Below are 23,597 nucleotides of genomic sequence, written 5' to 3' on the forward strand. Positions count from 1 at the left end.
ATAGAGAATACAGTAAATAAATCACTGAAATTACTTGGCTTCATTAACTGAATATCCTCTGATTTTACTAACAAAACTCAAACTTTACAATCAAAACTCTTTATTGCTCAACTGTTCGCCGTCTTCCAAAATATGCCTCCGTGGTCTGGTCTCCATTCTATGTCAATCACATAAATCACATTGAATCAGTCCAACATCGCTTGCTTCGAAAAATAGCGTGGATGCTTGGACTAGAGAGAGATTATTATTCTTATGCTGAAATAGAGTCAATGTTAAATATTTCTAGTCTACAAAAACATAGAACTAATATTGACTCCATATATATGTCCGGCATACTAAATGGTATAATCGATGTTCCATCATTACTGGGACAAGTAAAATTCAATATTCCGACTCGTAGATTGAGAAACAATGAAGTACTATTCATCGATCAGCATAGAACAAACTATGGCCTTAATTCTCCAATGACCCGTCTTTGTCGTATTGTTAACTCAAGACAAGGTCTGGAGTTTTTTTGTTTAAGTTTACAACGATTTAAACGAGCACTAAATAAATAGTCCAGATCTTGTCTCGATGTCCCTTATGTTTGTCAATGCTTCTTTTTTTTTTTTTTACTATTCTTTTATTGTAATATTTGCCAAAATTTTTTTTTTCGATACTTCCGTTGCGAGATGGTTGTGTTTTTTAAAAATGACACTTTCTAAAGACAATGTTCGCTTTCAACAGAAGTCATGGGGATTGTACAAATTTATTTTAATAATCTAACACATTTCGAAAAAGACTCGGCAAAACCATTATTTAAAAATAACTGCAAAATTAAAATTGCATAGTCAGCATCTACAAAATCGTCTCCGTCAATTTTAATGTGTTCATTTTTAAATTTTAACTTATCCTATCAACATATGTCTCGGCAGTAGTTTAAAAATAATTTCGGGAAATTTTAACGATATTTTGCAACGTTCTCGAAGAAAAACAATTGAGCGTAATTGAATGGTTATGAAAGACAAATCTCTGTTTAATTTGTACTTAAATAATATCACATACTCCTTTGCAAATTACAATGTAAAAGGTGGTTTTAAATCTTTCACTCGGAGCCCCGTCAAATTGAACTAAAAATTCGCGTATAATTAATGCTGACATTAAAAAAAAAGAGATATATTTCTCGATTAACCAAAAATCAATGTTTCGTTTTTGAAGTTGTTAAAATAAAATATAAAATTGTGGTAAAATTTTCTGGAAAAAAATCAACTAATATAAAAACAGGTCATTGAAATAGCATGATAACATATCAGCTTGATCGTGTGATTCATACACACAATTATCGATGGATGGTTTTTACTGTTTAATTAAAATTCTTTCTTGTTTGTCATGCTCAGGGCATTTTGTGTAAACCATTTGACTAAAGACTTTGGTACGTTCAGGCGACTAGAAAAAAAAATGGAAATGCACGTAGATTAGCTAAAAATCCTTGAAGCTCATTACTTTCATACACTGCATTCTGAATAACTAAATTTAGTTGATGCGCGAACTAATCAGTTACTGTAAAAAAAAATATTGACATAATTAATATTTTAAAAATGTAATAATTACAAATGTTAACAAAATAAGCATTAATAAATAATTCGATATTTTTTTCTTATACGACGCTGGTTTTTCCACTCATGACTGAAGCGCTGTCATAACATTGAGCCATTGTTTATTTTGGTGATATTTTTAGTAATTCTAATTTGTGTACAATAATAGCGCTTGATATCCCATCGGCTTTATTCGAAACCGGCCTAAAGTATTTCCAGAAACATTAATATATATTTCTTTTGCGTTTATAGCGAACAATTAGAACCATTTGTGTAATAGTTGACACGTCACACGTCAGTGTTTTCGTCAACCTGAATTGATATGAACTCACTCGGTATAAATTTTAAAATAAAAATTGCTTAAAAAATAATGCTAAAAGTCTAATCAATTACACGACAAATAGCTTTAAAAAGGTCACGTGACGCCGAGATAAAATAATAAAATGTCATATTCTTTCACGAAATTGCGAAAATCATGAAAGCGGTAGTATTATTTTTTACATAAACATTTTACAGCGCAGAAGAGACGCTAAAATGGCGCACCGTCACGGATCATACCTGAGGAGATTACTCTCAAGTCCTAAGGCTCTCTCCTCCCGCCCTGGGGCTGCCAGCGCCCGCCGCCCAAACGCCGTCCTACTTCGGACATAAATATGTGCTACCTGTTGAAGTACGAGCCGCTTCCGCTACGTTCGGCCGCGGAACTAAACGTAAACATTTTCAAGGCTCAACAAAAACATAAAAGATTTATGAAATTATTTCTTTGTTTAGCATTCTTTTGTGACGAGTATCAAATATATAATTTATTTTTGGAACGCTATATTTAAGAACAACAATTTGACAAACCTGTTATTTTGATGAAATGTAGGTAGGTATATATATTTCTACGAAATCGTAAAAAATAAGACGAAGGTAGTTATTTACTATTCTAAAATATTTTTAAAATTCTTCCTCTTTTTTGTTGCCAAGTATTTTTTCTTGAGTTTTTTTACTCTGTTACAAATTCTTAATAACAATCAATTTTTGACCGAATTCGCTGTTTTTTCATAAAAAATAATAAGCAACTTTTATCGGTGGTACAAAATGTTCTCAGGGGGCCGAGAAGATGTGAACGACGAAAAGCGTGCCGGATACCCGAGCACGTCAACAACAGACAAAAACATAGATGAAATTAAGAAAATATTGTTAGCCAATTGTCGAATCACCGTTCGAGAAGTTGCTGAGGACCTTAACATATCGATTGGCTCGTGTTATTCGATTTTTTTTTGAGACGGGTCGCCGCGAAATTCGTACCAAAATTGCTCAATTTCGACCAAAAACAGCGTCGCAAAAACATTGCTCAGGAGCTGTTGGACTCGGTCAACGATGACCCAGAGGGTCACACTTGGTAAAAAATCATAGGTTTGTGGTTATGACGTGAAAACCAAAGCTCAATCATCGCAATGGAAGCTGCTGCACGAGCCAAGACCGAAAAAAGCGCGCCAAATTCGGTCGAATGTAAAGGATTTGCTTACAGTTTTCTTCAATTGCAGGAGCGTGGTGCATCATGAGCTCTTGCTACAGGCTAGAAAGGTTAATAAGAAATATAACCTGAAAGTTATGCGCAATTTGCGCGAAGCAATCCGCCAGAAACGCCCGGATTTGTGGAAGAACAAAAATTGGCTTTTGCACCGTGAAAACGCCCCTGCTCACACATTGTTGCTTGTGGGCGAATTTTTGGCCAAAAAGAACACATTAGTAATGCCGCAGCCACCGTATTCCCCAGATCTGGCTCCCTGTGACGTTTTCTTGTTCCCGAAACTGAAAAAGCACATGAAATAATGACGCTACGTTACGATTGAGGAGATAAAGACGGCATCGAAGGAGGAGCTGAACAATAAAGAAATAATTTTTGAAAAAGCACAAAATTCGCGATATTTTTGAACAAACTACGTAAATCTATAAAGCACGATGTTATTCGAGACTTTAAAATTGACAAATTTTGTTTATTAGATAAGTACGTACACATTGTTTTGTTATACCATGGAATACTTGAATTTTTATCTTTTACCTGTCATGTAAAAGCCCTCCGGGTGTACTTTCCTTATAAATAAATACCCTTTAGGTGACTTCGATTACTCTTACAATCGTAAAAATATAAAAAGAATTTTAGCGGAATGAATTAAACATATCGAGCGTCCATTTATTCCACAACTCGAAATTCTCTACAAGGGGAACAAAGGAGAATAATTGTGATTGTTGTGCGGTGTGGCGCGGCGCGGGTGGCGCGGGTGCTTCCAAATGACTCGACGTCTTTACTCCTAATGCTCGCCCATGTTTTATTTTTGGCCAAATTACAAAAGGCCCGATATTTTATTCAGGGCGAAATTACAAGGGCCGATACCGGGGAATAAGCGCCGTTGCGAGGGCATAATAATAAGTGGCCCTTCCCGAGAATACGAGTTTTGCCCATGTCAAATATGAAGTACGACTAGACTAAGTCAGAATAAATCGGAATTTAAATAGAAAAATTACATTAGAAATACTACACTAAATTTTAAGCGACCCTTTTTCTAAATGCGATTTTCATTAAGAAAGTATTTTTAATGTAACTCATAAATTATTGTTGTCGTTCAATAGATATCCAATTAAACTTATGTAAATGTCTCCACAGACAAAATATATTTTTTTTAAAAAGAAACATTATGAATATCTAAGCATTAATAGAGCGTATATAATTTTATTGGTTGTTATTTTTTTAAAAATATTTCAGTCCTAATTATTTACCGATTTTCCAACCATTTCCTAAACGTCACGTCATAGATAACTTGTGCTAGAAAAATAGGAATTCAGTTGTGGTGGGGTAGGATTTGAACAAAGTTTTTTTTCCATCGTGTCTACAATACTTCATCATAATCATCATTCCCTTTCCGTACCTAATGGTGCATAGGGCACTGCATTGGTACACCAATCGCAGCGTATTTTGATCATTTTTGTTATATGAAGGTAAGGTGATCAGTCTTACGCTTCAGGTACCAGTCCAGGGATTATGAAATATTTTAGTGTAAATACACCTTTTTGAATATAATTTCATATCAACCATGTCGGGAATTGAACCTGAGACCTCTTGCATGGTAGGCAAATGCGCTGACCATTACACCACGAGGCCGACAATACTACTACGGTACCATAACCCATAAATGTCAGGTTGACACTTTTTTCCACTTATTCGTCCATCAAAAATATGTTAAATTACTATGTATTTCTTTCAAGAAATATAATTTACTAATTTGAATGTTTTATTGCTTGTTTTGGTAATCACTTCAGATATTTTGAAACATTCGCCATTTTGCCAATATTTGAAAATCTCTGGAAACTTTATTTTCTTTTGACTTTTCCATTTATCTAATTTTAGACGAAACTTATCATGAGTTTCGGCAGTACATCAGAAAAATTATTTTCGATCCGTTCATTAATTATATAATCAAAGGATCTAATAAATAAAGTAAATATCATTTTTTTTATAAATGATAAAACACTTTTTCAAAAAACCAACAAAACTTTAATACTCATTATTAAATCATCAATATAAATTGATGAAAAGAATAAAGTTATAGTTTTTAATAATACGCGTTTAATTATTATTCATAAATATTATTTTTTTAAAAAGAGAAATGTTTGAGTTCTTATTCTTTTACTCAAATATTTTCATTTTCAGACCATTTCTTAAAAGTCGTGAACAACTTCTGTTGGAAAAAAGGAAATCAAGTTGTGGTAGACGTGAATTTGAGCCTCGGACTTTTGGCCCGTAAGTCCACAATACTACCACAGAACCACAACCCGGTTCAAATAAATTTCAACATGTCGAATTGAAGTAAAAATATCCATGTAAATATATGTATTTTTAAAAACCTATATGATTAAATGACTCATTCTTTACTTGCTTCATCGTGGATTTAATAAATATTGCATTGCCTTTAACAATTCGAAAAAAAATATGAAATCACAATGCACGTGCAAACATGAAAATAAAAAAATCGTGTTATAATGGAATTGTATATTAATAATAAATACATAAAAAAACATCAGTGTGATAAAAAGATATACATAGGTACATATTACTAAGTTACTAACATATTACTGTATGAATCTTTACTCTACTATGCACTAGTTAGCTTATTCGATATTTAATATCGTTTTGAGTGATAAATCTGTTTGTGTTTTTCACAGTTGCAGTATGAAAGTATTTTCTCATCACACATGAAGGCATTTTTCTGCATGGCATCACATCTGAGCACGATGAAGATCCGTAAACTCCTGTGTGGCTGTGATGTCACACATGTCCACATACGATACAGTACTTGATATATCTCTCTTATTTTTTAAAATATGAAGTTGTATTTTTTGTAATCTTCAAATGGACTTTTCCGCACCGAATTTGGAAAGTTCAATTTCTTATAAATGTGCGGAATTTTAATATAAAAAATATTTTTATTTGCTATGCGAAGAATGAATGTGACGCTAATACATCAATAAATATGTATCAGACAGCACGAAGATAGAACGCATAACAAGGATGACAGAGAAGCCGTTATGTAGTCGGTGCTTGTGTGAAAGAGATTCAGTCGGTTATTGGCGGTAAACGGGGGTGAACGCCTATAAGATCACCGGCGTATTTATGATGTTTAGTTTATTTTGATATGTATAATAGGACTTAAGCATATTTTTATTTTAATAAATTATTAAAAAGGCATTATTAAACAGTACGTCTCAAAGGATTTTTTTTACCACAGCCTTTTAAGAGTTAAAGAATGGGAATGTAATTACTATTTTTTTATTTATAAATATGATTTTTCGTTTTTTTTACAATTTGCATAAGAGGTAAAATTGAGTTTTCGAAAAAAAAGTTTATTTGGATGGCAATGAAATACATATCAACAGTAAGAATAGTTTACAAAAAACCCACAAAGGCATGGCCAGTTTGTGGGTATATAAGAAACATTTATGAATTTTTCGCTTCTATAATAAATAGACCGGTTTAATTAGGAGGTACTTTTTTATGTTAAAATATTAAAAAGAGAAAATATAATAAAACATCAAAATATTCCTTATTATTAAAGGGCAACAAAATATATGATAGAAAAAAGAGTTAATGTATTTAGTTTGAATCCAGGATAGTGCGTGTTTTTTAAAAGAAGAAAAATTTTGAAAGTTTGGGATTAACGAAATATTATCCGTAAAGAAAGAATTAAATTGTCCTTATTACAGGTCTATTTAATTATACATCACCGAAACAATAGATTTTTTTTTCGTATTGTAACCTACTTTACATTTTTATGGCAAAGAGATAAAACAAAACCTATATTAACCGGAGCGACCGAGCTTATATCAATTAAACTTAAGCTTTTAAATCTTCTCTTTTAATTCCATACTTTTGCTGGAGATTTGCAGTTAATCTCTAACTGGGCTATTGAGAACGATCGAAATTGGTAAACATCTGAGTAAAATTTAAATACTATGGGAGCAGATGGTTACGCTGAGGCAGTAAAATGCTAATGTCCTATTTTGTTTATGTTAACGGACTGGACTTCGCGATATACGCTACTGCAAACTAATGATATAACGTCAATCCTGAATTATTCCAGTCTTGGCATGAACTGCCAGAAACCGCATAAAAAATACAATTGCTTTTTAATATCATGTGAGATTAATGGGAAAAAAAATGGCAGTCTGTTATATAATTTACCTAATTATTCAAGCCACGGCCCAGATTACAGTGGGAAGTTAACAGAGTTATTTTATTTATTTATTTAACACTTCACATACATATTTATTTATTTATTCATTTTTTTACATTATAAACAAAGATTAATAATAAAAAATAATGTGACCTCACTAGAGTTACCCGTGCCGAGGTATGTACAATATATTTTATACCCGACAGACGTTGTCCTGCCCGAACGTTGGCTTGAATTGAATGTCAAAACTTAAAATTCTTGATATTCAAATATTGAATTTAAGAAGATACCTAGGTACTTGTTCATGGTTTAATTCCAAAACATAAAATGATTCATTTTCAAATATAGAATTGTTTTTGCAAATGTCAAACTCGGCTGTTCTCACCAACAGGGATGTACTTTATTCGTGAATGCGATTTTCAAAAATTTATTAAATATCAGTTAGTATTATTTAAGTATTATAAAAAATCAAGTAAAAATAAATAAATAGAAAAAAATTATAAGAAATGTAAGGAAAGAATCTAATTGGGATCCATAAAATGCGAATGCTGTTTAAACATTTTAAAACAAAAAATTTTAACCACAAAAAAACAACCTTACTTTTTTTGTACATGCATTCTCGTCGAATGTAACCCTGGTAGGTCGATAAAAAAAATAATTATGCTTCAAACTTTTTTTTACAGATTTGATTTTAAAAATAAATATCTACAAACACGCACAGCGCAAAGATTTACATTTTGCTGAACACCGCACGTAAATCGGTTAATCCGTTTAGGAGGAGTTTAGTGACATCACACGTACAGAAGAATTACATGTATAAAGATAGAACTCTACATTATTAAGAATTAGTGCATATTTATACTAACTAGATTTGTTAATTTAAATTTTAAAATAAGTATAATTTCAATTTGAATCAAGAAAATTAAATATTTTGCGTCATTTGTTGTTGAATAAATCTGTTAATAAAATGTAAGTAAATAATTTTTGTTTATTACTTCTACTTTATATTGGTCTAGGTAGTAATATATTTATATATAATTATAATTCTCAACGATCTAAATATATTATGAATACTAAACAGCACTTAGTCTGTAGTTTAGAAACAGATTATTGAGACAGATGCAGACGAGAAAATATATATTTTAGAAATTAATTTATAAATTTTGACCATCATAAATTATGAAATAGAATAAGATTTATTACAGTCAATGTATTTTACTATTTTTTTATTGATCATGGTGTAAACTTTATGAAAATAATAAACCCTCTCTGTTTTATTATAGCGCAGGGCTTTATCGACGGCGCGGCGCGCCGGCGTTACTATGTTTTATGATCAAACACTCACAAAATGAATATTTAATTTCATCGCGTAACGTACCACTTATTTTCTAAATCAACAAATTTAAATAAGTTAACAAATTCCTGGCAACGAAATGTGGACAATATAAGAAACAGCTATTCGTATTGAGTTATACCTTGTACGGGACCATCGTACATTCGTTACGCCTCATTCGCACCTTTGAACACAGCCTCCGAAACCGCGAACAAAAAGCCTCCAACATAATAATGAAGGCTCTGAATCTAATGTAAAGCATTTTGTCTCCTCTTGGTCGTTGGCGTAAATTTATTTGCCCGTTTTTTGGACTTTCTACGGGGCCCGGATCGGGTTGAGACAAACACAAAATATTGTAGTACCACCTGATGAAGAAAAAGAGGTAGGGGGAAATGGAAGGGGTGTGTATTCTACACAGGACTAAAAATAGAAAAGGACTGGCTCGAAATGAAAAAAATATTTAATTTTTTATGAACTTTCCTTTTCTGTAAAGTTTATTTTGTTTGATGTCTATCTACATCGTGCATTAATAATCGTGCCCTTCAAAACAATAAGGCTATAGAAAAAGCTGTGTTGGATTGTGAGTTTCAGAATTTTTCCTCAATATTTCAACAACAGGTTTTCCTAAATCCGCTTATTAATAATGAAGGTTCTACGGGAGTAAAATAAAAATACGTATGCACTATTTCCACAACTTTTCAAATGTTTTGATAAAATATTTATCTGGTGATTACATAATTCATTCCGATTTATTTTTTCATGTGTGATATATAATTTACAAATCGTAGAATTAAAATAAATAATTAAATATAAACATAAATACGTAGCGTTCAAAACTGTCTTAACATTTTGTAATTTAAGTCTTTTTTGTTTATTACCACTTGCACAAAAAGAAAAAAGGGCTTTTGATAAATGTCCTCCGCACGGGTAACCACAGTGAGGTCACATTTGATTATTTATTATTGTATATAATGTGACAAAAAAATAATGAAAAAAAATATAAAAAACACATTTGCTAAACTTTAAGTGCGCTTCGACAATGATTTCAGAAGCATTACAATTGATTTTTAGAAAATAATAAAACTTAAGTTAATACAAACGTGTTATATTTATTTGAACTGCATTTGTACTAAATACATTTTTTAAAGGAAAAAAGAGAATAACTTGATTTCTTAATATTTACTCAAATGTTTAAATTATCAAACTATTTATTTATCACAGACTTTCTCGTTTTTTAGCATCCATCATCATTTGCATCGTCATAATTTATTTGTAATTATTCAATATCAATATCATAATTTGAGTTTGTTTTATGCATACGAATTCATGTTCATGTAGGTAATATAAAATTTACAATAGTGTTAATTGTTATAACGATAAATAATTAAATGAAAAAATATCTAAATAATATATTCAAACAAAATAATGGCCAGACCTAAAATGCAACCTCCCTTAGCAGACTCCCCCCGCGGCTCCGCCACGCCCCCTACCGCCGACACGCGTCCCAGTCTGAAACGAGCTATCCATTTACTGACCGAAGATCCATCTTCACGACAAATAAACTACCCTCGTTCAAGTGTACTAAACACCCCGTTTAAGAAGTGATGGTGAACGAGATTTCGTGGATGTTGAGGACTTTCAAATGTTGTTTTCCGTGATCTTTGTTAACCGCGTCCGGGGATTTCTCTCCTCTCGCGTGTATTTCTATCTCCCTCACCTCTCGGTAGTCCGGGCAACTCAGATTACTCCTAACTTCGAGAGACGGTAGACCGTACAGCTGCTCGCGTCAATTTGTTGTGGATAATTTGCGTCTAAAAAACCGAAAAGTGCTACGAATACTCGCTATATTAAATCCGCGCAATACTTGTTCACTTACCCCCTCAATATCTGTACGCTCTGCATCCTGTTGAGCTTACTTTGTAATATTTGAAATTGTGAAGCCTCTATTGTTTGTTATTAACATGTCATTTTTTAAAGTTAAGTGATTTTTATTGTCCGAATTGATAATTTATCTTATCTGATTTCATCGGAGCCATGGATTGACTGGTAAATATGACTTTTTAAATTGTAACATTTTAATTTTCATACCTTTTTCATGTATCCGTCAAAAATATAATTAAAACTCTTGCACAACAAAATTAATTTAATGTTAAATGCCTTCGTGCATCAAATGGCTTGTTTGAAGCCATTTTTAAAATGATTTAATAATACATACAAAAATATCTACAGCAAAAATACCGAAAAATATAAATAATGTTAATTAAATTAAATAAACCTAGGGATTAGTAATTTAATTATTGTTAATTATTATTTATTATTTTTTTGCACCACAACAGGTCAGAAGGCCCAATTACAATGGTGAATTACACCACGCAACACCCAGGCTTGAGAAAATTACATTTTATTTTTTGTGTTCTCACCGGGAATCGAACCCGGAACCTTTCGTCTGCGTGTCAAGCGTCTTGACCAATTTACCACGGAGGTCGTGAAATTTGAGCTGAATGTTAAATGAAACTATCCATAATTTGTGTGTCCTATAGGTTACCTATTTCGTTTAGTCAATGTTTTTATTTTTAGAAGCGAAAGGATACGCCAAAAAAAAATAATTTGAAGCATTTTAATGTCATAAAAATTTAAATAATTGAATGTGTATTAGAGTAAGGTGTTTTGTTTTTCTTTTCGGTGAGCAGTTTCTTTAAGGTATTTTTTAAGATCAAAAATTTATTGTCAACTTTCTCCAAATGTTTGTTTATATATAACTTTTCAAATTGAAAAGAGAAAAATTGACACAAAAAAATCAAACCTATTAAAAATATAATAAAATTAGAAATGGTTTACATACTTTACAACCCTAACAGAACGGTAAGCATCAAAGTTTTACAATTAAGGGAGTAACATCTCGAAATGATGCCAATTAAGCGCAGCTCTAACAGCTTTTCATAACTATAAACACTAAACTATTTCAGGTTGTGATAGTCTTCACTTACAAATCACATAATACTGTAGCTTTCAACTCGTAAATTATAAAAGAAAAACTGAATGTTAAATAAGTTATTTAATTAATCATAGCCTAGTGGTGTAGTGGTTGACACGTTTGATTGCTATGCAGAAGGTTTTAGATTTAATTCCTAATTAAAGCGTTAGGAAAAACATTCATTTTTAATAATACTTTAAAAATATTTAGTAAACATAAATTTTAGCTATTCGTTTAGGTATCACATTTTTTTCAATTGGAATTCATTTTGATTTAAATACTTTTATTCCGAATAGGCATTAAAGAAATGAGGATATTTAAACATATGAAGGTATTATAATTATGAGTGTTAACCAGTTTGTAATTAAATTGCTTAAACCAGCCACAAACAAGTCATAAGCCCTTATATATTCCTTTCTTAAAAAAAATATCCTTTTTTGGTTTTAAATTTTTTATCTACATTAAACTCCCGAAATTCGCAGATTTTATTTGAGATTTTGGTTGAAAAATCAAATTTATTTTTCATTCGAGGAAATTTTTCTTTCCTCTTAGTGATTTAAGGGTTTTAAGAAGCTTAATGTTTCACCTCACTGGCAAGAGAATCTTTCACGCATACTGAAAAATCTTTAATTCAGTTCCAGACCATTGAACAATGTAATATAAAGGCGGCTTCTGATACTGATATCGCCCCTTTCAGCTGCAACCACTCGGCTGGTACTAATGAGGGGTTGTGGGGAGGTTCTAGAAGGCGCTGCATAAAAGACTCGATAAATGTAGCCTTTCATTAACCAACAATAAGGATATTTCATTTTGCCTCAGTCGAAGCCACATTATAACTAAAAGTCAAAACCAAAAGCCTTGCTAATGGAGTGTAACGCTTCTCGAAATTATTTTAAGTGGTTTATTTTTTTATTTATTCAATATGGTTGTTTTTAACAAAAACTATTTTGAATCACTTTCGCGGCAGCACGAAAACAGTTTTTTTCGTTTATTTTGTATGTTAATACACGACATAATACGGCCGCGAGGGCGTTTGGAATACTAGCCCTGGCGTCTTAATCACCATCTTTTTTCTCCATTTTTTTTCCATTGTTAATGATCCAAGTTGCGTTTGCGACACGTTCGATCAAACGGCTGAACATGTGTTATGGCATTGTCCCCATCTGAATGAGAAAAGGAAAAAAAATGAACGGTCTGATGGATGTTATCAGACCAGTCTAGAATCCTGACTCATTAGGAAAACATTAGGAATTTTCTCAGTAATACTGTGCTAGCATGCGCATAAGGGAATTTCAGAGATTATTAATTATTCATGTTCAAAGCATTCACTTTGTGCTCAAATATTTTAATTAATGTTTGTAAATATTAGCATCAAACCACTTACCGACTTTTCATGTCTACCGATTTCAAATCGTACTTGTCCCTTCGGGTTTTTTTTTTCAAATTTATTTACAAAAGTTAGCAAAATCTAGATCGCGCATTACTAATAATAGATTTTTTATTACGGCGCGTTTCTAACACAAATAAAAATAACTGGAAATTATCATAAAAAATCAAATGAACACAAAAATAAAACTAAGAAAATAAAACTATATTAACGAAAAAAGCAGAAGTACTAGATACCGGGAAATAATATCTAGACATAATTTTACACTTTTAAGTCTTGATTTTTAATGAAGAAGTTTTTTTTATCGTCTGCTTCTTTGCTCCAAGCTGGTTATATCTTTTACGTCGGCGGGAAGCTTGTTGGTGAGTGCGGATATTATCCATGGCATTATCCCACTGAGTTCTTCCAGGGTATGCTTGGTTAGAGCAGTTTGAAGACCAGAAGGAATGTGTATTTAACTACGCATTTCTTTCGATTGTTGCGCGGTATTATTGACAACCCTGAAATTATGCGGAGCATGAGCTTTTATGTTTCAGTGGTTTTATGTTTAGACAGCGTCGTCATAGACTGTTTCACATTTCGAGATACGGGACCAACCTGCCAATGGTTATGCCTGTTGGAAAGGCTATCTCTATGTTGAACAAAAGTACTTTGGACATTGACATTTTTCACGTCTCTGAGGTAGTTTTTCGTTACGAAATTCTTTTACTTTTTTAACATATTATTCTCTGGATATTATGTACAGCTTTGTGTTATTTTTATATATTCCTAATTTTACCTTTTTATTGTAATTATTTTTATATGTATGAATTAAGATTTTCTATTTTGTAATGTACATATACATGAATAAATAAAATTGAAATTTAAAGTAAACAGTCGTTGTACAATACGTTCTGTTGTTCTGCTGAATATTATTATATTTAACATGCCCCTTAATTTATTTAAAAATAAATTAAGACTATTTTTTTCTGGCTGCGATACGCTCCCACTTGCTGTTTAATGATGCTCACGCTTACACACACCTGAACATTTACTCTTACACAAATACACACAAACACACCTCTACACCCTTACTTTCATACAAATACACACAAACAAACCCCTTACTCTCATACTAATACACACAAACAAACCCTTTTGTTGTACCACAATTTAAAACGTATGACTTTTGTGTAGAATCTTTGCCGGTCTGTCTTTAAACCGTATCTTTTTGTGATATTATATCATTGTTGACTGTTTGTTTCTGTAAAATAAATAAACAGAAGTTCTGAACAGTTTTGTGGCTGAAATCGATCTTGTTCCATGTTTATTTTCAAATAATGAGATGTGAAGGACACACAAACAAACAAACACACTTTCGCATTTGTGTCGGTTTCAAATCCATTTATTTATTTAAATATATTATTTTATGTATTTAAATTGTTGCAACAGAGATGAAAAACAGTTTTGAAAATGGAATATGGAAGTTTTAGCATTTACAGGTCGGATGCCTAGACTTCCATATTCCTTTCATAAAAATACTTTCCCTCTATGTTGCAACAAATTAAGATCTAAATGGCTCCCTAGGGAGGAAATCCAACCTATCTACGAACATTTGTATATACTCAAAATATTGTTTTTACGTATTTATTATTTGAATTCGTCTATAAAAAATAAAAATCAGGATACTTAATGTCAAAACACCTAATTAAGTATTTTTATTAAATTCATGTTAAATTCCAGCCAAATAAACATGTTTTGCGGTTAAACTGGTTAAGCCATTAAAAAAACGTTCTAAAAGATTTCTTATCGGAGAGTATTTTCAATGAAAACCTTAATTAATTAGGATTAACCCTTATAAAACCAAAGCATCCCGAAAAGTCGAGCTTAAATCCTAAATTAATATCATTGCTAGGGGACATCAACAGACAATTATTTAACTTTAGGGATTTCATAATATGTCATTCGTTACTAATATGTAAATAACAAACATTTATACTAAATTGTTCAATGAGAAAATATTTTTATCAATGGTTGCTTTATTTCTGTGGCATTTTTTTTTGAGAAATATTAGCGTTCTTATAATTTACACAAATATTTCGATTTTGGAACCCATTTTCAACGAGTTATAAATAACTCACTATTAGGAAATGGAAATCAAGTTGGAGTAGAGTAGGGTTCGAACCTTAGACATCTGATCCGTGAGTTCGCAACACTAGCCACGAGACCAAAACCCGATTCAAACTCATTTGATTGAATAAAGATAAAAAAACACGCATAATAATACCTCAGTGGTGCACAGGGTACTGTATTGGTCAACCAAATGCAACCTAGTTCAAAAATATGTTACATGAAGGTAAGGTGATCAATTTTACGCTTCAGGTGCTAGTCCAGGAACAATGAAAAATTTCTCGAACCCACACTCAAAAATAAATGCATAAATATACTGTTTTATCAGCGACAGTCGATAATCGTCTCATTTATTTCATTTTATTTTAATTTCAGCCATTTTTTTTTTAAGAGAAACTCTCGATTCATATACCTTTTATTTATTAGTAGCGGTTCAGGTTCCCCCGATTGGACTTGTTTTTTCCGGTTAATTAACAAGCTAATGAACTAACATACCCTTTCGCCATCAGAATTGGGAAAATTAGATTGGGGGTGACAGACTTGGGTTGCTCTGACGGCGATAAGGGCGTTGAAAGCAGTAAAGGTTTTTTTTTTAAAAGCGCGAATCTTTTTTAAACAAACGAGTTTTTGAAAAAAATATGTTTTTGTTATGTTCAGATCTGAGAAAAGGCCACAAAACCTTTTTAATAGATCCTGGTAAGTGGGTTCAAAACCTATTGTTTGCGTCTTTATTTAAAATTTTCGAATTATTACATAAATTATTTCTAACATCCAACCCTGTATTTTAATGAATCGTGTGCTTTTTAAAACTATTCATTAGTCCACGATAAATATGTACCTACTGTGTTCAGGATTATTAAATAATCATCCTCAAGTTAAAATCGCTGAAAATTTCAAAAGCAAAACTATTATAATGTTGACAGTATTAGTTATCGGAAAGTTTCGTGGACTGAAATCCTGAAATTCAAAATAATTTTGAAATTTCATTTGGTTTTACTTCACTTTGGAGTGGTTACAAAGTTATAATTAATGTGCTAGATGTTTCGCCAAATGTGATTCCACGAGAAAGTTCATTTTTAGAAATGCGAAATATATTCATTCACCTTCATCAGTAAACTGATAATTGCTTTGCCACTTTACCGATAAATCTAATTACTAATCTACTTCAAGCTAATTATTCATTAACGTCCGCTTTATAGAAAACATTGATACATATTGATAATAATAAAATTGAATCTTTTCAATCAAAGCATTGTTATGAATTGAAAATATTATATAAACGCTAGTATACAGATATAACCAACATTTGTTTTTCATTATCATTCCCTTTCCGCACCTAATGGTGCATAGAGCACTTCATTGGTACACCAATCGCGGCGTATCTTGATCATTTTTGTTAAATGAAGGTGAGATGATCAGTCTTCAATTCAGGTACCAGTCCAGGGACTATAAAATATTCAAGTGTAAAAACGCCCTTTTAAATAATATGACATATCAACCAGGTCAGGGATCGAACCCGAGACCTCTTGCATGGTAGGGAAACGCGCTGACCATTACACCACGAAGCCGATTTATGTTTTTACTAAATGTTATTAAATATTTGTACATAACCACTAACCGACTTTTGAACGTCTACCGGTTTCGAGACATACCCACCTCTTCGTCAGGACACTAATTAAACCAACATGCAAAAGCCACTTTACCCCTTTATCATAATTGTTTTACAAAAATATAATAAAAACACGACACGCATTCTAATAAGCAACTAGGTAGATTAGGTCATGAAAATATTTTATGTCGTGGAATGGGAGGGATGAAGTTAGATGAATATTTTTTTTGCATGTCGGTTGAATTGGTGTCCTGACGAAGAGACGGGAACGTCCATAAACTGGTAGATATAGAGAAGTCAGCTAGTGATTATTTACAAATATTTAATAACATTTAGCAAAATGTTTGACCTGAAAGTCAATGCTTTGAACACTAATGATACATGTTTTTACTATTGTCAAAGTAGGTTGGCTAACCGGTCGATCGGGACAAGAGATGTTGAAAACAATATGGCTTGGATACAATGAGTTCTGTAGCAACGCTCAAGAGTTAAGCAGCTTTTATTATAAAAAAGCAATGACTGAAATGATTTGAAAACATAAAAGATCATTTTAAAAAAACTTCCTGTCTACGTTTTTATTCCTAAAAAATCCTATCATAAATCATAAATAAAATTAAAGCATTCGTAACCAAAAATAAATTAGTAATATTTATTAGTAAGTTATCTTTTTTATAATGACGTAATGATACATTTTATTTATATTTGCTTGTGCACTTTGCGAGAGAATAAAATTCAAACTTTCATTGTATTGACTCTTTCGACTGTAATAAAATGAATTTTAAAATGCGAGCTCTAAAATTAATACTAAATGCTAGACTTTAAGTCTTCGTTGATACATCATATTATTTTTACAATGCCTTAATATTGCAATTTTATAATATTTACGATACAAATACTAACTTATGCACTCTAATGTTTCAATTCAAAATTGATACTTATTCACATATACACACATCACACACACAAATTCTTATTTTATACCTACTTGTTAATGTATGTATGTTTGTGGATATCTGTTATTGGTTTCATTTTATGTTTTTCGTTTGTACTTGTATACTCGCTGTATTACTGTTCATATCCCAAATAAATCAAATAAAATAAATAATATAAAAAATAAGAGACCCACAAATTTGCAGACGTGTTAAATGCATCTCACTACTTTGCAATTTTTTTTATTTAAGAATAATTACGTTATATTATTTTACTAATTAAATAAGCTGTAAAAAATAATTCAATGATATCCATGGTACGTAGAGTAAACATTGAATAAAGTCATAAGCCTTTGGTGACTCATTGCACGTTAAATTTAGTACATAGAGAACGGCTCTTCTCCTTCATTTCATGGGTAGGAAACGCTAGTAGTTACTTAATAATTCTAGATAACAATTTTTTTACCATTAAGTATTGTTCAAAATTGTTTAAACTGCTTTATAAGTGTTTTTTCTTTTTGTTCATTTTTTTTATTTCATTTATAAGTACAAAATAAATGTTAGTATTATAAATGTTTGTAAAAGGCAGATTTGACGTTTATTTTAATAAAATAAATAAATAAATAAAATAAAATATTTCTTTTTATATTTTTTTTACATCGTTATATATTTAAAAAAAATAATTTGCACTATTTACATTAGTTTTAGATAATAAAACATATCGTTTATCTTTTTTTTATCGTTTAGTGTTATTTAAAATTGTTTTTTTAGTTTTTTTTTTACTGGCTCAAAGTATTTCTAATACCAAATTATTATTTTTTCAATATTTTTATAACTGGTATAAATCTTATTTTTTATCTTTTTTAGACTTTCTTAATTTGTAAATTAATAATTGTGTTTTAAATGCTTTATATTACTTATTATACTTACATGTATGTATATTTGACTGTATTTGTAACTAATATGTAAAAGGCAATAAGTGCCGTTTATTTAAATAAAACAAGCCGCACGGACTTAAACATAAAAAATTAAATACCTATCGGTGATTATTCCTGCTTACAGATAGTGAAAAAAAAATCATAACTATGTAGGGTTTTAGTAGTTGTTGGGAGTGGAGCTTCTACCCTAGTTGGAGATTAACAGATTCAATGCGTATTTATTATATGACGAATAGTGTACGGAACGGCTATGATAAGGTGAACTGAATGCACTCGGTTTACATGCTGGAACTGAGCTGCAGTACGATTGGGTTGAGTTGACTTGGTTGGGCTGACTGACTTGACCACGCACTGTGATCTCTTCATAGGCAGCGTTCCTTTGTTCTTTATGTCTCCATCTCGGGAATGAAGTTAGTATTCTCCAGAACGTTGCTTTTATGTGAACGGATGTCTTATGTGCAATACTGTTGCTCTTGCAGAATATGATGGATTATATTCAATATATAATACTAAGTTGCCACTACATACTTCAGGTAAAATCGTATGGCGCTTATGTGTGTCATCGATAACTGAACTTTAATAGCCACAACTATACTTTATATTAAAATGGTAGAAACCAATCAAATACCTGACAATTATAGGTGTAAATCATGAAGAGGAAAGTTTTTCTCACGTTTTTCTTATATATATTCCTCTATTGAGGTAGTTTATGAATCTTACTTTCATTTTTGTTTTTTACTAGTTCTTTAGTAAAAAAAAACAATTATTCTGGAAAAGTCTAGTTTATATTATATTTAAAAATATCCCGCTAAAATTGTGAAACAGTAAACCGCACGCCTACAATTTGACATAAACTATGAATTTATTCATTTGATAAGTATCTTGATTGTTATTTACATACCTTTATTTAATAGAATACAATTTCGCAATTTATTTGACATTTTAAAATTAAGAATTTTCATGAAAGTCATTAAGAATCTTTAAAACATTTTTTATGTCTGTAAATTTGAAAAAATGAGCGTTTAATTTTTTTTACCAATAATAACGATAAACTCAAAATGAAGGTAGTTGTATAATTGTTATTTATATAAATAATTCGATGTGGAATCTGACCTTTTAAAGCCTTTTTTAACACTAAACAGATATCATGATCAGAAGTCAATTTCACAGTATTGGAGCAGAACGGAAATATGGGACACGGGTTGTAAAAATGAGGAAAAGTAAAACATGTTTTACCGAGTTTGGAAGTTGTGAAATAAATTTATAGCACCTTAGGGAATCGTTTGTCGCGTGTAATTTTAGATTCCGGTCCCAATCTTCATACAAACGTGCGAACCAACTTTCAATGTTATCAGAAATGGCAATCACGTAATATCTCCGTTACATCGTATGTAAAATATAAGAATGAAATTTAAAAAACCTCATAATATGATAATCATCTTCCTTCATTGAGTATTTAGGCTCATATCTAATCTTGGACCATTATTATTTTTAATTTTTATAAACGATCTTGGCTCCCTGTTAGAGTGTAATTATCTTTTCTATGCTGATGACTTGAAAATATTTCGTAAAATTGAATCAACAGATGATCACGCAATGCTTCAAAAAGATCTTGATTCCTTAAGTGAATGGTGTAAACTGAATGATATGCACCTTAATGTTAAAAAATGCTATCAAATAACGTTTACAAGAAAAATAACTCAAAACTGTTTTACTTATAGCATTAATAATATTGACCTCAACTCAGTAAGCACAATCCGAGATCTTGGAATCACATTTGACTCACGTTTAACTTTTTCCAATCATTTCAATATTGTTAAAGAGAAATCTTTACAAATGCTGGGCTTCATACACAGAATATCCAAGCCATTTAGAAATGCAGCATCAATAATTTGTTTGTATAATTCTCTTGTACGTAGCAAGTTGGAATTTGGAAGTATTGTTTGGTCACCTCATTATGTGATTTATAAAAATATAATTGAAACTGTACAGAAAAAATTTCTTCGTTCTTTGTCGTTTAAGTGTAACATGGGCAGAATACTTCAATGTTATGAAGAGCGTTTGGAGTATTTTAAAATTGAAAAGTTAGAAACTAGGAGACAAATTATAGATATGATGTACTTGTATAATATAATTCACAATAATGTTGATTCAGTGTTTTGTGTTCAAAGTGTGTCATTGTACGTTCCCCGTAGGCGCCTTAGATCACCTAATACATTTTACCTTCCAATTTTTACAAACAATATGGCACATTTTAACCCTCTTGCAAGTATGTTAAGACTCTATAACAAAATGGAAAAAAAAGTTAACATTGACATTTATCATGATAGAGCAAATGGTTATAAAAAAACATTACTATGTATCTTAGATCAAATGCCTAATCCTTAGTTTTGTGTATGTAAATTAATTTTAGTCTTTTTTATTATATCTTATATGTTTTTAATTTCTCTTTTCTTTTCTTTAAAAAAAAAAAAAAAATCTTTCTTTATTTTTACCTTTCACTAAACTTAATCTTTACCATTACTTAAATTGAATTTACACTCTTATTTTATATAATTTATGAAAGATGTTGAAGTTCTATAATTGAGAATATATGTAAAGAACGTTAGTTATGCTCACTTAAAAAATGTATGTATTGTATGTATTCTTGTTGAACTTCCAAATAAATTAAAAAAAAAAAAAAAAAAAAATATAGTGATTATTTTGTATGGCAACCAAAAATGAGAAAATTCCGTCAAATCGTATATTCAACAAATAAAATCCCCACAACGGTGCTCAAATTTATGATCGATAAAAAAAATAAAGAATGTAAATTTAATGCGTAATTACTATCTAAAAAAAATTTAAAAATTTTTGATCATTGAAAAATATTTACGAGTACATGAAAATAACATTTTTATATGTATAAACTGAGATGTATTTATTCAATATGTAATATATTTTCTTTACTCAATTTGTATACTTTGTAGAAATCTGTTATTAGTTCTGAGTTTATACACTATATCTGTTTGTTTACTATAAATATGTATGTAGAACTGTTGATTTCCAAAATAAAATAAAATAAAGTAAACGTTTAACTACCGGTGAATGAACTTTTCCATTTTTATACTTCTTAATATATCAGTTTTTTTAGGTTAGGCTAGTTTTTTTTAATACTCTGCTGTTGCCTAGTAGGTGAAATTAAAAAATCAGTAAGATGAACCTAAAATCCCTTGATCTTTTATTAATTCTATCAGTTCTTGATGCCCTAACTTATCACTAACCTACGTCAATAATGATTTTGGCTCTTTTACTTTACAAAAGTCAACAGGTTGAAAAGTTGAAGAAATGTAGGTCTTCAAAGATACGCAGAATGGTGAATGTTACATAGTGTGTAATGTGGCCACTTAAACCAGCTAATGACATGTCATAAGCTCTTTGAACTCCTGCATTTCCATATTACATTCTCGAAAGTGTTTTCACTCTCTGTTGATAATTAGTATTGTATTATAATTACAACTATAGAAATGCACTGATAACCATGGAAACAGTCGAATATTTCATTAAAAATTATTTTGTCGAATTTGATTATAAATAAACGTTACTCTGTAGCACTAAACTAAATTGTATAAATATACGATGCGTAAAAAATCTAAATTAGAAAAAAAAATGAAAATCCTGTATTCTTGTACGCCACTGAAACATGGATCTTGGGAAAAAGAGAGCAAAGGATGAGTAGGAGAAATTCGATCTCACGGAAAAAGTTCTCCAAGATGTACAGACTTAGTGACGGAAGCGACTGGCGTTTCCCTTCAGAAGCCCTCCAGAAACGCTGAGGACAGAAGCGGATGGAGGCGGATCCTGACGACTGCTCTGCCAAGAGCCAACGACTAAGAAGAAAAATGCATATCTGAAACGTTTTCTGAAGGCTCAAATACCTTCAGTTGACTAAATTAATACACGCATTTAATTGACTTCAGTATGAATTTTTCGGATGAGCCGATTTCTGGCTTGTCGATAATTCATTCATATAATAAATTGAGGGAATCTGTATCATAAATTCATTTCGCTTTGATATCAATGAATCAAGTTTGATGAATCACTTTAGAATGAAATTGTAAATGAAATTTATTTACCAGAACTCCACATTTCGAGTATCATTTAGGCCAAAAGCACAAAACCAGTTGTACAGACAATTTCTCTATAAATGTGGAAAGTTCTATAATACAATAGAAATATAACATTTACAAGGGATACTTTACGGTCGAACATAAATTTAACTGCTAAATCTTCTGAGAGTGACGTTTATAAAATATTTTTTAGCTTTGTAAGTGTCTTTAGTCTGAAATTGTTTTATATCGTCTCCGTTTATCAAAATAAATGCTTGTAAATAACGAAACAATGGATTTTTACCAGAGCATCACAAAACACTAATTTATTACTTTCTTTTGTGGCGTTCTTTTTTTTAAAATCAAATTTAGACTTAGTTTTCATAAGATCAGTGTTACTTATTTTTATACAAAATTACATCGATTACACAGGAATCAATAAAGTACAAAAACCATTATTTGACAGCTTGACACTTTAATCTATGACGTTTTATGGACTAATAATTGGGTACATCGTATTATCTATTCAGTGGGTACATCGCTCTTGCAACATTGTTAGACTGGCCTTATTTTTTAGTTATGCATATTGATAGGTTTGGATACCACATTAAATGTTTTTATTTATTTCTATTCCATAAATTTCAGGCAACTTAATATTCGATAGTACTCGTATCATTATTTCAAGAGGGGTAGTTTATGTGTGTATTTGTATGAATATGTTAGTGAATGAGTGTATGATTGTGTTTTGATGTAAGGGTGAGGATATGTGTAGGTATGTGATAATGTGTAATGAATAAATTAGTTGTGACTGTACCTTGGTAGCTTAACTAGGACTGAAAGTGCGGCTAAAATCAGCCGGCGCCGTATAAATACTACTTAGAGATCAGGTGTTTCCCTTTTTTCTTTTTACTCGGTATAAACACAATGCCACTTATAAAA

General features: G+C 30.9%; 1 protein-coding gene across 1 annotated transcript in view; it reads left to right on the plus strand.

The window, feature by feature from the left end:
* Window positions 1–10,064: 10,064 nt before the first annotated feature.
* Window positions 10,065–23,597, plus strand: part of LOC148285705 (uncharacterized) — a 60,804-nt gene continuing 47,271 nt past the window's right edge. Inside the window, exon 1 of the mRNA XM_088233910.1 lies at window positions 10,065–10,202. Coding sequence (XP_088090036.1) covers window positions 10,065–10,202 — 138 coding nt within the window. The remainder of the gene's footprint in view (window positions 10,203–23,597) is intronic.

Source organism: Micrasema longulum, unplaced genomic scaffold (genome assembly GCF_059751315.1).
Source record: "Micrasema longulum isolate JH-2025_06_02 unplaced genomic scaffold, ASM5975131v1 h1tg000011l, whole genome shotgun sequence".
Lineage (NCBI taxonomy): Eukaryota > Metazoa > Arthropoda > Insecta > Trichoptera > Brachycentridae > Micrasema > Micrasema longulum.